This window comes from Mus pahari, chromosome 6, assembly GCF_900095145.1.
Source record: "Mus pahari chromosome 6, PAHARI_EIJ_v1.1, whole genome shotgun sequence".
Taxonomy (NCBI): domain Eukaryota; kingdom Metazoa; phylum Chordata; class Mammalia; order Rodentia; family Muridae; genus Mus; species Mus pahari.
In genome coordinates this window covers 82,918,733-82,939,958 of record NC_034595.1, presented here as the reverse complement: position 1 = coordinate 82,939,958, position 21,226 = coordinate 82,918,733, and the positions used below count along the sequence as shown (strand labels likewise).

The window sequence follows — 21,226 nt, the reverse complement described above, 5'->3', positions numbered from 1 at the left end:
GTACCTATATCCTTTCATGAGTATTTTGTTCCTTATTCTAAGGATGAATGAAGTATCCACACGATGGTCATCCTTGGTTTTCTTGTGTTTTGCATAATGTATCTTGGGTATTCTAAGTTTCTGGGCTAATAACCGCTTATCAGTGAGTGCATATCTAGTGACTTCTTTTGTGATTGGGATACCTCACTAAGGATGATATCCTCCAGATACATCCATTTGCCCCCCAAGAATTTCATAAATTCATTGTTTTTAATAGCTGATCTACTCTGCCATTTTTAGCAGGTAGGTTTTTTGTTTTTGTTTTTTTTCTTTTTGGTGTTTGTTTTTGAGACAGTGTCTCTGTACAGAGATCTGGCTACCTTGGAACTCACCATGTATGCTGGGGTGTTTTTTCCTTTTTAAAAATATTTATTTTTGTCATGTGGTGGTGGGGCACATCTTTAATCCCAGTACTCCCAGAGGCAGATGCAGGTAGATCTCTTGAGTTCAAGGCCAGCCTGCTTTACATAGTAAGTTCCAGGATAGCCATAGCTACACAGAGAAACCCTGTCTTAAAAAACTAATATATATGCCAGAAGAAGTCATTAGGTCTCCTGGAACTTGGTTACAGAGGGCTGTGAGCCAGCCACCATATAGGTGCTGCAAACTGAACGTGGGTCCGAAGTGCTTTTAACTGCTGAACCATCTCTCCATTTCTTCATTTTAATAAAACCTATAAAGATACACACAAACACACACACACACACACATTTGTTTTGTCAACTTGACACAAACTAACAGTCACCTGGGAAGAGGAGCCTTGCCTGAGGAACTGCCTCCTTCAATCAGGTCTACGTGCATATCTGTGTGATGTTTTCCTGATCAGTGATTGAAGAGAGCAGGTTCAACATTCATTACCTCTGGCCCTGCCTCTTTGAGAAAGCTGGCCGAGCAAGCCAGTCTCCAAGGATGGCTTTAGTTCTGCCTCAAGCTCTTGCTTTGGTTTCTCTCCATCATGGATCGTAAGATGTAATAAGCCCTTTTTACTTCTAAGTTGCTTTTGGTCATGGTGATTATCATAACGACAGAGAAGCAAACTAGAATACTCTGGAAAGAAAGAGACTGGTCTTTAGTGGTTTTCTTGAAGGTCACTTATCTGATAGTCTCAGCCAGTCACCATAAAATGGAAACTTCAGAGTGGACTTAAAAGGTATTTGAAGAACTAAAATCAATTTCATAAAAATTACTGGAGGCTTTCCAGTAATGTGTCTCAGTCTTTCTGTTCTTAGGATTTATTCTTAATTTGGACACAATTTTAACATGGTTGGCTATTTTACTTTGCTAACGGTGGGTTAGTTCATTAGAATAGATGTTGTAAGCTGCTTGTTGACAGGCCTCCTCAAGAGCAGCCATGTATGAGCTGACTGCTAGTGCACAGAATTGTCAAAGGCAGACTTCAAGATTGGAAGAGAGGGTTGGTGAGATGGCTCAGTGGGTAAGAGCACTGACTGCTCTTCCGAAGGTCCTGAGTTCAAATCCCAGCAACCACATGGTGGCTTACAACCACCCATAATAAGATCTGACACCCTCATCTGGTGTATCTGATATTTATAATAATAAATAATAAGTCTTTGGGCCACAGCAACCAGAGCAAGTGGGGTTGACCTAAAAATTCAGTTCCCAACAGCCATATGAAGGCTCACAACCATCTATACAGCTACAGTGTATTCATATATATGAAATAAATAAATCTTAAAAAAAAAAAAAAGACTGGAAGAGAACCAGCCATCCCAAGGACTTTATCCTCCCAGTAAGACATTAGAACTGCATAGTAACTGAAGCTCACAGCGATGACTAAATCAATAAGTTTAGTTATGTTCTGTAGATTTAAAAAAATCTAAAACGAAGCACATAGCTCATCTTTAAAAGATTTTCATCAAGAATGGCTAAAATAACACATTTTGAGACTTACTAGATGAGAAGCCGTTCTGTGAGAAATGGCTTTTGGTGTTTGGGTTTCATCTCACTTCTGTCTCCGTGATATTTTGCTTGGAAATCCAGAGTATTAATATATCTAGAATGTACATAGACATTTTCTAAGTCTAAGCTAGAATCCTGAAGCGATGTATTGGACTTTTTTTTTTAGAAGGAGATGAGTAAGAATCTGTTTATTTAAACAATATCTTTGAATGAGTTGATCCAACGGTATTAGTCATCATAGAAATGACTTAAATTAAAATCGAGTTGTTGGAAACAGCCTGTTCATGCCGAGTATCACTCCCGATTCATGCAGTATGGCAAATAAGTCTTCTTAAAGATTCAAAATCATTTCAAGGGGAGGAATAATTACCTTTTTTATTTTGAAAACCACAATGGGTCTCTTATTTTTCTATAAGTGATCTTTTGTGTACTTCAATTGAATAAAAAGGAAAAGCACTTTCCAATGGTTGGGAAGAATTGATTTCACTGGGAAACAAACTGTTTTCTAGCATATCCTGAAAACTTTAATGTTTGACTTTTTGTTGTTGTTGGGTTTTTTTTGTTTTGTTTTGTTTTGTTTTCCCTTTTTTTTTTTCTGTCTGAAAGAATATCCCAGGATTGCATTTTCAGAGTAAAGAAAAAGACCTTCATCTTTTGTTTTTTGTTTTGTTTTTTCTTAATTTCCCTGTCTTATGGTTTTCATTGCTGTGAAGAGACACCATGACCGAGACAATTCTTATAATGGACACCATTTAATTGGGGCTGGCTTACTATGAATGGCACTTATGTTTATGATTTGATTAAGTGACTTACTGAACTAGGAAGAGCAGAATTGAGTTGATTTCCATTGTGTTTTTAGATTGCTGTGAGATACCTCTCTTCTAGTTGGTTCCATTTGTTTTGTGTTTGGCTTGAGACAGGCTCTTTTACTTTGTAGCCCAAGCTGAACTTGAACTCATAGTCTTTCTGCCTCAGTTTCCCTAATGCTGGGGTTATAGACCTGTACCACTGTGCTCAGTGGGTTGTGTCTTACTAAGTCACTTATCAGAGTGGACCAATGTTTTAGAATACATTTAGGGCTAGACCTGCAAGTGCTCGTGCTAAGTAGCAGTACAGAAATTTGAATAAGCCAGGGAGACTAGGGTAACAGTTACTCTTAAGGCTGATTTCACCTTCACACATTGTCTACCCAGTATAAGTTTCAGCTTCCCTAGGGATTCCCATTGTGGCTGTGCACTGATAACCTGAATTTATCTGGCTGTTTGTGGAGTTTCTCTCCGTCTCTCCCTTTTTATTCACTTCCTATTTAGAAACCTTTAGTGACTCTCTTGCTTTCAGAACAAACGATTTAGCAGTCAAGTCTTTCTAAACTGTCATCTCCTTGTCTCCCTGTTCTATCTTCAAGTAGACCTCATAGGAATAGAAATTTGTACATGCGTGGAGCTTCAAACTGCAGGCGCTAGAAATGGTATTGGTTAACTGATCCAACAATCAGGGCTCTTTAACAGCCAGGTTTGTTATTATAGATATTACTACCCTGAGAATTACAATGGAATCATCGCCTCATTGTTTATTTAAATTTTTATTAAAGTACATGATGACTCTGTATTGAGGAGTTTTTTTTTTAACCTCTGAAGAGGCTGTTTATGTGGATTAGAAATGTGCATGTGTACAGAATGGTTATAAGATAATGTAGTAAACATGAAAAATAATGTGTGCCATCAAGTAGATATTTAATAGATGCTCGATTCTATTATTTTGATAATAATATTTGAAATCTAATCTTAAAGGAATGCTCTATTCTAACTGTACCACCTCCTACTTCTCCTCATGATCTGATTCTCTTCAGTCTGGGATGCTTGCTGGTTCCTAAGTGCCTGTAGTGTTCTTACTAATGCTAATTCCCTTACCTGGAATTCTATTTGCTCATGAACCTCAAGTTTCTTTCTCTTGACACCTGTATTCATCCTTAACTTAAAAGCCACCCTTTTCAGGAGCGTTTCCTGGTTGCTCTAGCTGAATGCTCTTCAAGTGTTCTATTTATAGTCCTGATTTCACTTAGAACATTTTGTCAGATGAAAGAGTAGGTTTTGCTTTTTAGTTTTAGCTATGTATTTCTTCTCAACTTAAGATTTGTGTATTAGAGTCCCAAGCAAAAACCTTACACCTGATTAGCACTCAGTAAGCATGAATATAGATTCTCTGTGAGCCATTTGAAGAGTAAAATGGATAATTATGTCATTAGACTTTATTCTTAAATGTGGATAGCAAGGGAAGTTTTTATAATGCTACCAAATTGTACTGTTCTCATTAAGTTTTCCACCTAAAAAGCTTTAATGGAACACCAACATGTTAATTTAAGAAAGATTTAAAGAAAAGTAAAAAGAAAGTCCTCATTTGGCCTTCTCAATCGGCTTAGTATGGGTCCTTTAATGATCTGATTTGCCTCCAGATAGCAGATGCACACTGTTAGGACAGATGCATCTCTGATTCCAAATGCTGTCCAGTTCTCAGGGCTTGGAGGATTAACATTGACTCTGAATGGGAGTGCATCTCTTTGTCTTCAGTGTAGTGAAGCTGATTTTTTTTTTTTCTTTACAACAATCAAAAGACCTCTTTGTGACATTAAGTAAATAGATACTTTCCTTTGGGCTTTGTACTAGGTTGAGAATAGCATCATTCAGCAGTGAGCATCTGTCTATAGTGGGTGTCCTGGTTCCGATGCTGCTTTGTATCTTCCTCTGCGTAGCCACGCTGTCATCTGTAACTTGAGGAACTTGATTGCGTGCACCACTGACTTGCCAGGACACGTTTGAGCTACTAAAAAGGAGATATCCAGAGTGCTGAATCTGGGCAAGTGTCATGTCTGCATGAGAAATGTGGCATTGGCACACTTAGGTGGTTAATCAAATTCTAAGGTCTGATTTTGAGTCCTAAAGGATGTTAATAGTTCTGCTTGCACACTTAATAACGTGGGCCTTTGTGTGCTTCTTGCATTAGTTTAGCAAGCATTTGTTGAGTAAATATTTTCTCAGTGTTCATGTACCACTTTCTGGAAGCAGCTCTTTGCTGCCTAGAAGATGCTTCTGTCTTTAAATCACAAGGATAAATACTGTCTGTCTACTAAAGCTGTATGTTCAGGATTATCAGACACCAAGTTATTTTCTTGCTAAAACTTTCAGGACAGATTTTGGAGTCTTTATGAGCGAAGGTGGTGTAAAATCTTTCATGTTGGAAAATGTTAGTGTAGAGATGAGTTCTGTCCCTTCTGGTCGGGCAGATGTGAAGCTGTGTGTGTAGTCCATGGATGTCATGTGCTGTCCTCAGTCTCCCTTGCTTAGTTTTAGGAAGGGAGTCTCGTGGTGCTCCTGTCATTTCTGCATAGCAAGAGAAGTTTCACATCCGGGTTTTCTTCTTGTGTTCTCACATCTGGTTTTCTTCTTGTGTTCTTTAATTGCTTTGGGGTTCAATGAAAGGTAATTTCAGATATGTGTTTTCTACTCCTGATATGAAGGTGACAACCATTTTATTTCTTGAGTACAAGTATGCTACAGGAGCAAAAAAATTAAATCTGAGTTTTGGTTGGTAGGTGGTTGGTGTAGCATTTACAGAGACCACAGTTTTATTATATTAACAGAGTTGTTTCAATGACTTAGTAAATGAGGTTAGAAGATGTACTTTAAATATCATTTTAGAAATTACTCTTAATATTTAAAACTAGATTAGAGGTCTAAGGGCTTTCTTTTTATTAGTTATATACAGTGTCTGTTCTACCTAATGGAGAAGTCTTCACCCTAAGAAATACAACGAAGGAAAGCAGAAGAGATTCGCAGGACTTTTTAAATGTAATCATCTCTAGGGATGGATTTCCTGCAAATCTTGCAGCTTTGACTTACATCTTAAAAGGACAGTACCCAGATAGCCTGTTGTAGGAAGCATGAAGGTGTATTTGCTATGTACAGTTCTGAACCTTTAATTTAATTATGGTGTATTTCATTACATGGCCTTAGTAGTTTTTTTTTTTTTTAAAGATTTATTTTATTTATATGAGTACACCGTAGCTATCTTCAGACATACCAGAAGAGGGCATCATGCCCCATTGCAGATGGTTGTGAGCCACCGTGTGGTTGCTGGGAATTGAACTCAGGACCTCTGGAAGAACAGCCAGTGTACTCTAGATATTGTTTTAAGCTAGTCTCTCAATATGCATATCTTTCATGACTTAAGGCACTAATAATTTATTCAGGATGTGTAGGTAAATTTTTTTGGGGTGTGCTTTAATGTAAGATCTTCTGTTTAATGGATTGGAATTCTGTTGGTGATTAAATCCAAATATATTAGCTTTTTGAGGTTTAGGGGTTTGCCTGCAGCAATGTTTTGCTTATAATAGTTCCCTTTTCTTCTTCCTTTTAATAGGAACATTATGACAACAGAGAAGAGTTTAGCAGCTGAAGCTGAGAATTCTCAGCACCAACAACAGAAGGAAGAAGGAGAGGGAGCCACAAACTCAGGCCAACAAGAAACTCAGCTGGAGGAGGCCTCCCAAGCGGCCGCAGCTGAGGGCAGCAATCAGGGTGAGCAGAAGCTGAAAGCATCCAATGGGGACACTCCAACACATGAGGACTTGACCAAGAACAAGGAACGGACATCAGAAAGCAGAGGCCTGTCACGACTGCTCTCCTCATTCCTCAAAAGGCCCAAGTCGCAGGTCTCTGAAGAAGAAGGCAGAGAAGTAGAATCAGAGAAAGAGAAAGGTGAAGAAGGTCAGAGGGAGATAGAACTTGGAACCAGCCTTGATGAAGACATCATTTTAAAGGCCCCCATTGCAGCTCCTGAACCTGAGCTCAAAACAGACCCATCTTTGGATCTTCATTCATTAAGCAGTATAGAAACACAGGTAAGGCATGTGACTAGAGGGAAGATAATGAAGATATATTATATGCTGTGTTTTTCATAGAAGAATATTTGGTTCTGTTTCTTATGAGCCAGTCGACATAGGCATTGATAAAGATAAATAGCATGAAGAGTTTCTTCTCTAAAGAAATTAATGTTATCAGTTGAAACCTGATTTAAAAAAATATACTTTATAAGTCAAGGAAATACAAGAAAACTATCAAATGACTTTATTTAATCTGTATATCATCTTGCCACAACAGTGGGACAAATTTGAGTTTTATTGAGAGAGCAAGAGAGGAGTGAGGCAGTTTAGAGTTCATTTTGGTGAAATTAGGGCCAGTGTGGCCCTTCAATGAAAATCTTCGTTAATCCATGTATTGGGTTTGGTCCATCCCAGGGTACATGATAGGTCTGAGCCATGCCTACCTTATTAACCTGTAGGGAGCACATTACTTCGAGATGTAGATAACAATGTTAATTCTATTCCTCATGTAAGAGTTTTAATTTTTTATTACATTTATTCATTTCTGTGTGTGCATGCATGTGCATCACCGTGTACATGTGGCCTCCAGAGCACCACTCTGGGGAGTTGGGTCTCTTTTCCCACCGTGTGGCCTTCACGAATTCAGCTCAGGTATCCAGGCCTGGCAGCAAGTGCTGTTACCTGATGAGCCTTCTCATCAGTTCCTTCTGTAGTATTCATTCATACAGGGCTTTAACTTTGTCACAGTGTGATTAAACATAAGTTGTTCCTTTGTCCAAAACACATGCGAAAGCACTATTAGTGCAACTTAAACTGTTTTCTAGGAATCTTATTCTTTCCAGTCTGAGTGCATACAAAATAAGAGTTATGTTCAAAATTTTACTTCTGAAGCTTCGATTATGATCTGGATTATTAAAGTTAAATCCTGTGTGTGCTTCAGTGAAAGGCCTAAAGTTTGGGGTATATAGTTTCATTAGATTTCTAAGACTATTAAATGTATTTCCAGAAATATTACTTGTATATTTGGAGTGCCAAAGACCAACTTTAGGATGAAATCATAATAGGCACTGACTGTTGGTGAAACAATATTAAAAACAAGATCCAGGGTTGCATAGATGGCTCAGTGGGTGGAAGGCTTTCTGCACTAGTGTGGTGACCTGATTCAAATCCCTAAAGCCCTCTTAAGAAGCTCAGTGTGGTAGAACAAATCTGCAATCCCAGCATTCCTCTAGCAGGATGGGAAGTGGAGACAGGATTCCCACCTGGAAGCCTGTGGGTCAGTTAGCTTAGTGTGGGAGTGCAGTGGGAGAAACATGAAAGACCCTGTCTCTGAGGTGGACACCAACACACACACACACACACACACACACACACACACGGAGGAAAGAATATTCACTATGTAATAGTTATGAATGAGATCTATGGAATCAAGCTAGGGACTGCATAAAAATCACAGAAAAGTGATAGGCCCTCATGCTTTCATGACAAGCATTTCACTGACTAATCCATTTCTCCAGCTTCATCTATTAGGCTTGTTTGTTTGCTATTATTTATCTGTCTAACTCCCTCCCTCCCTCCCTCCCTCCCTCTCTCTCTCTCTCTCTCCACCCCCCCCTCCCCCTTTGAAAGAAGGTCTTGCAATGTAGGCCTGTGTCGCCTGGAACTAGCTCTGTAGTCCAGGCTGGCCTCTAACTCACAGAGATACCTGTCCTGCTTCCTGAGTGCTGGAGATTAAAGGTGTGCACCCACGCCCCAGCACTCATCTATTAGTTTTAAATGCTTGTTCGTTCATTTATCCATTCATTCATTCGTCCATCCATTCAAAAATAACTATTGAAAACCTACTGTGTACACCAGGTTCTAGGATAGGACATACCTTGAGAAGTTACACTTTGTAAGTGGTGGGGCAGTATGGTGGCTCAGAGGGTGAAGTGTTTGCTGCTGCAAGCCTTATGACCACCCACATGAAGGTGGGAGGAGCAACAGACTGCTTGATGATATAAGAAATAGTCCAGTGGGCTGGGACCAACACGATAGCTCAGGAAGGCCTCTCTGAGGCTGTGTGTGAGATGGTTGTGGAGGCTATGACAAGCCCATCAGTCATTCTTGAATCTAGTACAGCAGGCAAACAATTCAGTCTTTTCTTTTTCTTTTTCTTTCTTTCTTTTTTTTTTTTTCTTTTTTTCTTTTTTTGGTTTTTCGAGATAGGGTTTCTTGGTGTAGCCCTGGCTGTCCTGGAACTCACTCTGTAGACCAGGCTAGCCTTGAACTCAGAAATCTGCCTGCCTCTGCCTCCCAAGTGCTGGGATTAAAGGCATGGGCCACCACTGCCCGGCTCAGTCTTTTTCTTTTTATATGTAAATGCCAGCCATGTATTGTTTTGGAGGGAAAAAATTCATAGAATTTAGTTAAAACTCTCGGTAGATTTATTGTGATGAAAGTAAGTTAGAAAATAGTCCAGTGTGGCCCCTAATCACAGCACTTAGTAGACAGAAGCAAGAGAAATACAAGTTTGAGGCTAGTTAGCCATGTTTTATAAAACAAAACATCAGTAAGAAAAATCAGAAAATCAGTAAGAAAACGTGGGTCAAAACATTCTCTGACTTTCAGGACTGGAGAGATGGCTCAGTGGTTAAGAGCACTGGCTGCTTTTCCAGTTCTGAGTTCAATTCCCAGCAACCACATGGTGATTCACAACCACCTGTAATGAGATCCGATGCCCTTTTCTGGTATATATGAAGACAGCTACAGTGTACTCACATTAATAAAACATATATTTTCTGGTTTTCTTGGGTCGCATAGGGACTTAATGGCTGCCGGAGGAGGCCAGCCTCAGTCTTCCTCTCCCTTTCTCCAGCCTTGTTTGGATGAAGGTGGTATTAAAGTGTATTCAAGAGGCATTAAGGTGTATTCAAGACAGTTTTTCACCTGGTATCTTCATTTGCTTAGTGCAAATATGTACAAGATACATAGGCCTTTTAGCTGTTTATAAAATGTAATGCCTGTGACAAATTATTTTATCTTCAGTTCATAAAGTGACCTTGCTAAAGCTCACGATCATAAAATAGAGACAGCAAAAATTTGATGAACATTGTATAATGCTGAGAGCAGTAGATTGTCCCACTGTCACTGATTTGATAGGATTCTACCTGAAAAAAAAAAATTTAAGTATAGTAATATTGAACATCTTTGGGGAAATCATAATACTTTTTAGAAAAATATGATATAGTTAATATAATTCAAATTATTTTTGCTTTACTAGTTTATTTTTTCCTGTTTGTATCTTTATTGGTAGGCATACTATATTATTTACTATAGATAGAAGCATGTGGCTTGTTTGTGAGTACCTTTTCAATGATTCGGTGTCATGATTGTGTAGCCAGCTCAGGAAGAACACAGAGAGGACCCAGATTCTGAAACGAAGGAAGGAGAAGGGATTGAAGAGTGCTCTGGAACAGAGGTGAAAGAGGACCCAGAATCAAGAACAGAGAGAGACCCTGAAGCCTCCCAGAAGCCCGTCAGAAGACACAGAAACATGCACTGTAAGGTCTCCTTGTTGGACGACACGCTCTACGAATGTGTTGTGGAGGTGAGTCGTTTTAATCCCAGAAGGCAGAGGACTCACAGTCGCTTCTGTGCTACAGACAAGGCCCACCCTGAGGACATTCTGTGGGTGGAAATGTTGATGGTGGCTTTCTGGAAATGAAGGGACAGGAAAATTGTGAATCTTATTTTTTCCTCCCTTAATCTGTCAAGTTCTTAGGACTTAAAGTCATTTTGTTTTTCAAAAGATAATATGTATGTATATGTGTATGCATGTATTATGTGTGGTGTCTCTCTATGACCAGATTTTCCAAAATAGTCTGAATTTCCAGCTATCTTATAATTATGTTTGAAAAAGAAATTATTAGGAGATGTACCTGCTATGCAGCTGTGAGTTCACATGCCCAAAACCCACACAAAGCTGGCTGTAATCCCTGCCCTCTTGTAAGGAGGTAAGTACAGAGATAGGAGTGTTCCATCAAGTTGGTGAGCAGATAGCCTGGGGTAGGAAGTGGTGATTCCCTCTTTCACATAAGTTACAAGGCAAGGGACTGAAACCTAAGGTTGTTCTCTGGCTTACATGCATGCTGTGGAACTCACACATTCACATACATATGTGTTATGTGTACATACATAAACAGAGAGAGACAGATCAAATAGATAATTAGTTTAAAAAGAAGTTACATGGCTAGAGAGGTGACTTAGAGTATTTGCTGTCCTCACAGAGAACTGAGTTTGGTTCCTAGTACCCATATGATGGCCTACAACTGTCTATGACTCCTGTTCCAGGGGCTTGGACATCCACTTACAGCCTCCGCAGACACCTGCAAACAGATGATGCACACAAATTCATGTGGACACACACACACACGCACACACACACACTCACTCAGATACTCTATTTCTAACATTTCTGTTCCCCAGATCTAAGCCTTAGTCATTCATTGTATCTGATATGTCTTTAGTCCCATGAGATAGAGTATAGAATTAAAAATTACATCATGCTGTTTCTTTTTTTTCCAGTTGGAGAATATACATATATACATCATTTCTTAAGATCTCTAATTTTTATGAAAGAATCAGTAATTGAGTCAGGATTGAATAAATGTCAGTTATTTAGCTTCTTTGTTTCTTCAGGGCAAACTAAAACATCTGTTGACTTGCTTTAACTAGAATGGTAGTTGCTGGTTATGCTGTGGTTGCTGTATGTGCAATTATTGCAAGTACTAATAGCTTTATGAATAAAATATGTGATTCATGTGCGTGAACTTCATTATTACTGGGTCAAATTTTATACATATGTAAATGTATCCAACCACAAGCGTTCTAAAATATTATATATAAAATATATATTATCTTTAATTTTGTAATTGTGGTGGTGTTGTTGATATGGGACTCATGTAGTTCAGGCTGGTCTTAAGTTGTTATGTAGCCTAGGATGACCTTGAACTCCTAACTCCTGTCTCCTGCCTGTTACCAAGTGCAAGAATTACAGGCATGTGCTACTATGCCTGACTCATATGTGTTGTTTCTATGGCAAAAATATAAAGATTTGTTCTAAGATGGATAAATGAAGGTTATAAATTGCCAGAATTTTTCAACAAATGAGCTTTAGTAATAAAGTAAGTTGACTCCTTTAAGTTGGATTTTGGATTTTTTAGAATTCCTAGATTTGGGAATTATGAACTAAAGGGGTTAGGGAAATGTACTTGATTTCTCAAATTATTGACAGTCATTTAGGGTGAAATCAGAAAGAAGGGGAAGAAAATGATGCTATATAAATGAGTTAATACTGGATGAACAATTATGAAAATTACTCATAGTCATTTAAATTGACTCATTAAGAAGAGGCTATGTCAAGTGTATGTACTAAAAAGATTTATACAGCTAGGATATTAGGATATAGCTCAGTAATATAGCACAGATTCATGACACATACCAGGTTCAGTCCCCAGAACAGGAAAAAAAGATATATAATTTTTGAAGTATTTTTGTATAAATTTCTCAGAAGACATTAACATGTTTCTGGTTTGTTTGTTTTTCAGTAAACTGCATTAAAATTCTTATTTTACAGCTGAGAAAACTATTGTTAATTGAAATGACACAGTTGATTAGCTGGTAAATAGAGGAGCCAGCTTGTTTTAACTTTAATTCACAGCCTGTAAATTAGAGCATTCATTCTTCCTTATAGGCAAGAGTCTAAGTGCCCAACTTTAAAAATGGTTTGAGTTTGTGAAGAAAATGATTCGTAACACTATTGAATAAATAGCTACTGTAACCGCCAGTGTCTACAGGATGTCTGTTTACTTCTCAGAAAGAAATTGTATAGAATCCAGGTATAGGTCATGCTCATTGATACTTATTGTGAAAATGATTTCCACAGCCACAGTTGTCTCTGTTGACAGGTTGAGCCAGTAATTTAGTTGATGAATGCCATGATAAATATTATTTGGGGGTTTCTACCCCACCTTAGATCATTTAGCTCTCAAATTACACAAAGCCTTTATATCTATAATAATCCTTAAAGCACTAGAGCTGGGCAGATATTGACCCTCTGTGCCATTTTGTCTACTTCCCTGTCTATAGCCTTGAGATATCGCTTGTCATGTTCCACCTGGGCCTCTCCTACTCCAACTGGCTGGCCCTCATGGCCATAAGCTCAAGACACCTACACCTTGATGACTTCTTCCTCTACTCCCTCCCCTTTTCTTTATTAGCCAGTCACAGATAACTTACGGGGCAAGATTTATGCCATAAAAGCTGATATATGTGAGGATCTCCTTGTCTTGAGGCAATTATACCTTGGGATACAGAATTTAGCATTATAATACAGAGCAACAGAACAAACCTCAATAGATAGGGTAACTGGTTGTGACCCATAGCATAACTCATGAAACACTATGCAAAAAATTATGAGAGTGAGCAGGGACAGAGTAGAATGTGACTGTGAGAGTCTGAGTAAATGAGTGTGCTTAGTTGGGTGTGGCCGTCCATGTCTGTAGTCTTAGCACTTAAGTTTCACCTACTGGAGGATCACATAGTGAGGTCCTGCATTGAGGGTTTGTGTGATGCTTTGGATGGAGATGGGATTTTACTTAACATTGTCGCTGTTTCCAAAATGCTGTAATATGTTGCATTTATAAACTGATATATCAAAGAAGAAGAATTTTATAAATCATGTTCTAGTTAGACTGTGCAGTTATCTGAGAATGTATTTGTTTTAAAAGGTAAAAAAGGAAATTGGAAAATCACATGTTTTGAAAATTTTGGTGATGAATACAAGAATAAAGAACCTTAACGGGCTGGTGAGATGGCTCAGCGGGTAAGAGCACCCGACTGCTCTTCTGAAGGTCCTGAGTTCAAATCCCAGCAACCACATGGTGGCTCACAACCATCCGTAACGAGATCTGATGCCCTCTTCTGGAGTGTCTGAAGACAGCTACAGTGTACTTACATTAAATAAATAAGTAAATAAATAAATAAATAAATAAATAAATAGAACCTTAACTAGTATTTGTGTGTCTTTACAGAAACATGCTAAGGGACAAGATCTGCTTAAGCGAGTATGTGAGCACCTCAACCTTCTAGAGGAAGACTACTTTGGTTTAGCCCTGTGGGACAGCGCAACCTCTAAGGTAAGGAGACAGCAGTATAAACTGCTGGCAAATTCCCCTTCTCATTTTGTTGACAGTGTTTATACCTGCCTCTCTAGGACATCTATACGTGCAGTCTCGCTTATTCTCAGATTTGAGAGAGAGAGAGAGAGAGAGAGAGAGAGAGAGAGAGAGAGAGAGAGAGAGAGAGAGAACATTATTCCTGAAGTGCTTTTTCTCATCATTAAGAGAAACTGAAGTTCAGCAAGATTGTCCCATATCAAGGTTATACAACTAATGAATGGTGGGAAGGTTAACCCTGGAGCCTTATCCCTTATACTTACTAAACCTCAGTATGTGTTCTCAGTTACAGCCTCTGACTATAGTCAGACTTCCTTTGACTGTCATTCCTTTATTTTAAGCCCTTCAGTGGCTTCCACTTGCCTAGAGCTTGATGTGGCCCAGGTTTCTCAGCATAGCATGCTGTCTCTGTGTCCTGGCCCTTACTGTACTTTCAGTTGTACCTCTGTCTTCCATGATTACCTCTGTACTCAAGTTGTGCTGAACTACGCGCAGCAGCTGTTTTGTACCTCTGTGCCTGTGTAATGCCATTTCTTCTTTGTCTGACTGACTTCTGCGTTTCAAGACTCAGACTTCCCAGTCCCTTCAGATCTGTGCTCCGATGCTCTGGGCTTCAGCATAGCCTCTCAACAGACACACCCGGGACAGCAAACGGTTGCTCACCTCTCATTAGTGACTACTCCTTAAGTGTTATTTTAGTCTTTGTTGTTTTTAAATTTTATGTGCATTGGTGTTTTGCCTGCATGTATGTATGTGTGAAGGTACCAGATCCCCTGGAACTTGAGTTACAGACAGTTGTGAGCCACCATGTGAGTGCTGGGAACTGAACCTGGGTCCTCTGGAAGAGCACCCAGTGCTCTTAACTGCTGAGCCATCTCTTCAGCTCTAGTTTTTTCTTTATGCCATCCACATGGGATCATTCCTCAAATGTTTTTTTGGCCGAATATAATACCAAGAAATGAATATTTTACATTGAGCAAAGAAGTACACATACTGATTCTATTATTACTAAAAGGTTTTGTTTTTGATCTGTTTTTTAATCTTGGCTTTTGATCTTATCCAAAAAATTATAAATTGTATTAATTCATTTTGTGTGTGGGGTATTGGGATTAGGGGTCACATGTGCATGGAGGTCAGAGGACAACTTTCGGTAGCTGATGTTCTCCTACCACAGAGCTTGGGGATTAGACTCAGGCGGGCTCACTCAGTCGGCAGTGGGTGCTTTTACCTGCTTAGTCATCTCACCTCTAAGCAGTAACTGGTTCTGTAAGATAGCTTAGACTTTGAAGCTCCCGCTGAGCGTGGTGGTGCACGCCTTTAATCCCAGCACTTGGGAGGCAGAGGCAGGCGAATTTCTGAGTTCGAGGCCAGCCTAATCTACAGAGTGAGTTCCAGGACAGCCAGGACTACACAGAGAAACCCTGTCTCGAAGAAAAAAAAAAAAAAGAAAAGAAAAGAAAAGAAATCATGGAGACTTTGAAGCTCCCGTGTGATTGACACAAATCTGGATTTGCCATTTTCTGTGTCAGTTTGGTGGGGATTTTAGCCCCAGAGTCAGAATTGCTTATGGGATCTCTGGAATGAAGAACTGGAAAGTCTCTTAAAACAGTGGAGAATATGGAGCACTCTGATTGTGGGTGCCATTAGTAAGCATTTTGGGGTGTGTATAAGCCAAGGGTTTTCAGAGGTTCCACCAGGTTTAGTTAGCATTTGTGTTTAAATTCCCTTGCCTTAGACCATATGAGGGGCAAAGGAAAAACACCCAGGTTCTCCCTCTATGACAGGGCGTTAACAAGTGTGTGCTTAATTTTTATGTGAGTGTGTATGTGTTGTGTGTGAGTGTGTGTGCGCTGTGGAGTGTGTAATAGGTACATGCATGTGTGAATGAGTGTGTGTGTGTGTGAATATGAGTGTGTGTGTGAACTGTTAAGCCTGGGAACCTTGCACATGTAAGCAGCATGTATTCTACCAACGGGTTTCATCCAAAATGTATGTATATCTTGTACTTTAAAACAGTTTAATATAGTTTAAAATCTAACATTGTAAATATGCTGAGCGTGGTGGTACATACCTTAATTCCAGCCCTTGGGAGACAGAAGCAGATAGATTTCTGTGAGTTCAAAGCTAACCTGGTTTACATACTGAGTTCTAGACCATCTAGTACTATATAATGAGACCCTATCTTGAAACAAAACAAAACATTCTAAATAATACTAGAAATTTAGCAGTGTTTGTCTTTAAGCATCTCTCCTAGAGGCCTGTGAAGGGTTGTTAGTAGTGAGGCTTTTTAAGGTTACATTATGTTGCAGGGGATGTTGTAGGTTGAAGAGGCCTGCTCTAGTGATGTATAGACTCTTAAGTTGGGTATAAGAAGATAGAAGGGAAAGACTGGGGGAGAGGACAAGATATATTCATTCAGTAAACATTAACTGGGTAATGAACCATGCACCAGAGACTGTGTTGACATAGAAACATGACCAGAGGTTAGAGGAGAAAATCAGATTAGGGTGTGTCAGTTATCCCAGTTCTAGATCTTTACTGATAAATACACTATAAATAGCACACAATTATTTCACATTTGCTGTATATAAGCAGACTTACATATATGAGCAGCTATGTAAGATAGATACTGTGACAAAATTCACATTTTAGAGATGAAGGGATTTAGGCAGAGATGATCTAGTTATTCAGCCAGGACATACTGGGGTGTGGATTCAAGCCAACCTCTGGTTTCCTTTTTTGCTGTGGAGAAACACTGTGCTTTGTAAAATTAACACAAAGGCTTCCAAGGGAAATGTAGGCTCATCTGAAGGCGTGTTTTTCCAAGGCGGCCAGTGAGCTGCCTCCATGCTGAATTGTTTGTGAGTCTGGAGCTCTGTGTGAATGCCTTTTCTTCTTTTTTACAGACATGGCTGGATTCTGCCAAAGAAATAAAAAAGCAGGTTCGAGGTAAGTAGACCTGGTCCTTTGATAGTTCTCTTTCTACTTGGGCCAGAGGATCTCCAGCCATCACTGGCTGTGAGTCAGGCACCTGAGAGTCCTGGCTGTTGCAGACTGCTTTGAAATAGAGATAAAGCTTTTCCCTGGAAGGAAGGGCCGATTCCATAGTAGAAAAAATATAGTAGAAGTTGACACTGTTGAGATGTGGGTCAGATTTTGACTTAAAAAAACAAAACAAAACAAAACAAGTAGGCAAACTTGGAACAGTAGCAATGGAGGAGAGTAACAGAAGGTTGGGAAATAACAAAGAAGAGAAAACGATTATGAGAGTTGGTCCTCAGAATGGCAGAGATGGAGACTGTACTAGCCACTGGCAGGAGCTGCTGCTGGGTCTTGATCCATTCAGTGTTCTAGACTATTAGGTTCTTTTTGCTGTTTGTTTTTCTTTCCTTTCTCTTTTTGGTGTTAGGGATTGGACCCATGAGGTTTAATTGGATTAAGCCACACTCCTGTGTTTTAGCTTTCTCCAGGCTTTTCTCTCTGTGTCGTAGCTTCTCCTTTTTGTAATTCCATTTAACTGTGGTCTGTCTGATAACCTCTGAGTTGTGTGTTTTTCTGGGTGGAAATAAAACCTTATGTGGCCCTGCACTGCCATGTCTAGGCCATGAGTCACCCTTTGTCCAGGGCACCCACACTGTAATACTGTTTGTGCACACTCATCGCTTAGTAGCTGTGAGGTTATCAGATAGGCTAGCACAGGCTCATGTGAAGTAACCCTTCCTTCCTTCAGTAATGGCTGCAAAGGACAAGAGTCGGCATGTTGGTAATTTGGTTAGGCCAAAGAGAAGCTACCAAGAATGTCCTTTGGGTGAAAAGGTGTATTTATAGGATTCAATACTGTTCAAGATTTCAGGTTTCCACAGCCTTGAGCACATGCCCTGAGATGAGGGAGGGTTACTTATCTGCGATCCTTCTGGCAATGGGGCTTCTCTTCTAGCTCGAATGAGTCTTATTGTTGCATGCCCTGCTCAGACTGCTGTTCTGGAATGAAAAATGTGTAGATTGGCATTGCACAGCCGTAGGATGACTTGTCTTGAGTAAGGATAGCTAGCTATCACTTTAGTTTCATTTATTTTTGAAGAAACTTCCAGGAAACGCAATGGTTGCTACTCCTGATTAGCAGATTTTAATTCTGTCATCCAAGCAGAATTGTTCACTTGTTCCATGAAACATTTCTGTTATCATGAGATGTTTTTCTTTAGACCTTGTACATGAGTGTTTTTTGTTTTGTTTTGTTTTTGTTTTAGCATTCTTAAAATAGGAATAAAATAAAAAGCTTTCTTTTGGACTGGCAACTTTCTACATTTGTTCTTCACTAATAAAAGCTTAAATTTATTAGTTTATAATTACTCTTTTTGTTATTATTTTGAGACAGGTCTCACAAGCTTTAAATCTACATAGCAAGATTCTATTAAAATATTAATAACCCTCCTTACTTTTGGGGGAAATGCATGTCCCTAATGAAAGCTTTTCTAGTGAATCAAGTATATAATATCAGGAAGTGATCTTTTTGTGTTAAAAGGTGTTTTCTTTTTTAACCTTTTCATCATATATTTTGTGTGTACTTGTGGGTAGTTTTATTTATTCTGAGTATGCATGTGTATGTGTACATGTGCATGTATGAAGAGGTCAGAGAGCAGCTTCGTGGAGTCAGTTTCTCCTTCCACCTATACAAGCATTCCAGGGTCAAGTTTAGATAGCCAGACTTGTTCAACAAACACCTTCACTCACTCAGCCATCTTTGTAGCACCCATGAAATCATCATTAAATCAATTAAACTGGTATAATCTGCAAGGTATTTCTAGACAGATATGGATTTTTTTTCAAAATTCATACATATCTGAAACTCCACATCCTGGGTTTCAGCTACTTGAGGTCCTGTCTCAGAACAGACAAACTGAAAGCAATTATGCTATATGTGGTTTTAAAATCCAATTTTAAAACTAAATGCTACAGGTAGACGGTATGAAAGAAATTAAAAGGTGCAGACGAAAATAGCACAAGGTGAGTCTTCCCACCCTGTCTTAGTCACGCAGCTTCTTTTTCTGGAGGCAACCATGGTAACTAATTTCTTGTCTTCCTTCTAGACAGGTCTGAGTGTGTATAAACACATACCATGGTTGTGTCTGTTTAAATATGCAGCTCTGCTTTTTATATAACAGAGTATTGCCATATCTTTGCCTGCCTCTCTGTCTTCTTTGTTTTCTTCTATCTTCCTTTCTTCCCATATATCCACTCATCCATCTATCTATATGTCGTTGATTTAAAAAAAAAAATCACACATACCATACATAAGCAATCATATATCTGTGTGTTTTGAGTTAATCCTCAAGTTATTAATTTCCTATTACATTCATGTTTACATTTGTAAATGTATCTCTGCACTTGCTAAGTGTCCATAAATACACTTTGTTTCTTTATTTGTTTGTTTGTTTGTTTATTTATTTATTTTTGTTGAGTGTACATGTGTGAGTGATTGTGTGTGTATCGGTATGCCACCGTGTATGGAGGACAACAGAGACCAACTTTGGGCCCCATCCTTGGGCACTGTCAACTTTGTTTTTTTTAATTCCTGGAGCTCACTGAGTGTGCTAGGCGCACTGGGCAGTTGGTATCAGGGATCTGCTGCCTCTGCCCCCAGCACCAGGATTACAAAAGCATGTCACCGTCCTCGACTTCTTTCTTTACTGTGGGTCTTAAGAACCAGATTGAGGTTTTCATCCATAAACAAGGCAACCGCTTTAACAACTGAACTATGTCCAGCCTAGATTCTTAAAAGTAGAGTAAAGTTTAGGATGAGTTCTGTAGCAGTGGTAGAGCACCTACCTAGCTTATGCCAATAAACAAAACACCAAAGACTTAAATTGTAGTGAGAACTGGACAAAGTATGAAGACTGTGTAACAAAACTCATATCCCCCGTCCATCCAGAATTAACATGCATTAACATGTGTTAGCATGCATTCCCATTTTTGCTTAGACCACAGAGGTTAAACTCTTAAGCTTTCTCTTCAATCACATTTCTTCCTACCCATGGAAGTCTGTTGTCCACTGGGGACACTCCTTCTAGTTTGTTCTTATACTTTTCATGTAAATGTAATTTCTTGGTGTGTGTGTATGTGTATGTGTCTTATGCCTCTTTTGTTCCCAAATAACTGTAGGGCGTTTCTATATCGGCTCTAGTCTGTTTTAGCTCCCAAATAAGAGACACAGAGACCTGGTATTTTTATTAACAAGCTTCAAGCACTAAGCTGCAGGTTCTGAGCTATTCTAACTTGGCTGTGCTGTCTGTTACCAAGCCACATGCCTGTTACTTGCCATCTGGTCTTGCCCTGGCTCACTCTGCTCCCTGTGTGTCCCCATGGCTGTTTTCTCATCTCGACCTCATGGCGAATCCTGGTCTGTCCACATGGTCTCTCTACCTCTCCCCCTCCTCCACCTCCCTTTCTCTGGTCCCTTGTGACCTCTAGACTGGGATCAGAAGTCCTGTCCTATTCTCTTCTGCTCAGTTAATTGGCTGATCAGCTCTTTACTAACCAGTCAGAGGTGATGGAAAACAACTTTTATATAACATTGACACTGGAGATGCTCAACTGTGCCACTATCTGGATGGCAGCAAGATGTTTAGGCACAGAAATCCAGCATCAGAATACACAGTGTGTACAAAACATTTGCATATAGCCATCCCTGCCTACAACATACAGTAGGTGCTTTATCTTTTATTTTGAAATTTCCTTAGTGTGAACCTTTTTATCTTCTGAGTTTATCTGTCCTATTTTCTCTTGCCAGCTTTCATTTAAGGTCTTTATTTTCTAGATTCTGGAAGAGGGCTCTCTCTTGCTGAGTCAGGCTAGTCATCTTGTCCTGTGGCCAGTCAGGTAGCTCACAGCTATCTATAATTTCAATGGCAGGGCATCCATTAACCTCTTCTGGCCTCTGTGAGTGGCTTGGCTGCACACATTTTTGCACATGTGCGCGCACGCGAGAGAGAGAGAGAGAGAGAGAGAGAGAGAGAGAGAGAGAGAGAGAGAGAGAGAAAATGTGTGTGTGTGTTTTAGCACAATTTCAGACGTTTATAAAATTTAAACCAGGGATAGTCTATAGGTGAGATATGTTTACACCTTCTCTGTATGCAGAGAATTATGTGCAATTTACTCAAATTATGGTTTAAAA

General features: G+C 39.3%; 1 protein-coding gene across 15 annotated transcripts in view; it reads left to right on the top strand.

Annotated features, from left to right (window-relative positions):
• Epb41 (erythrocyte membrane protein band 4.1) overlaps positions 1 to 21,226 on the top strand; it is a 150,997-nt gene that overhangs the window by 59,006 nt on the left and 70,765 nt on the right. For 14 of the 15 annotated variants that reach the window (XM_029539716.1, XM_029539720.1, XM_029539717.1 and 11 more), the window contains exons 2-5: positions 6,376 to 6,856; positions 10,218 to 10,427; positions 13,912 to 14,016; positions 16,962 to 17,004. In XM_029539716.1, the coding sequence (XP_029395576.1) occupies positions 6,383 to 6,856; positions 10,218 to 10,427; positions 13,912 to 14,016; positions 16,962 to 17,004 (832 nt within the window). In that variant the 5' untranslated portion in view covers positions 6,376 to 6,382. The remainder of the gene's footprint in view (positions 1 to 6,375; positions 6,857 to 10,217; positions 10,428 to 13,911; positions 14,017 to 16,961; positions 17,005 to 21,226) is intronic. The other variant, XM_029539721.1, reaches the window with a different exon arrangement.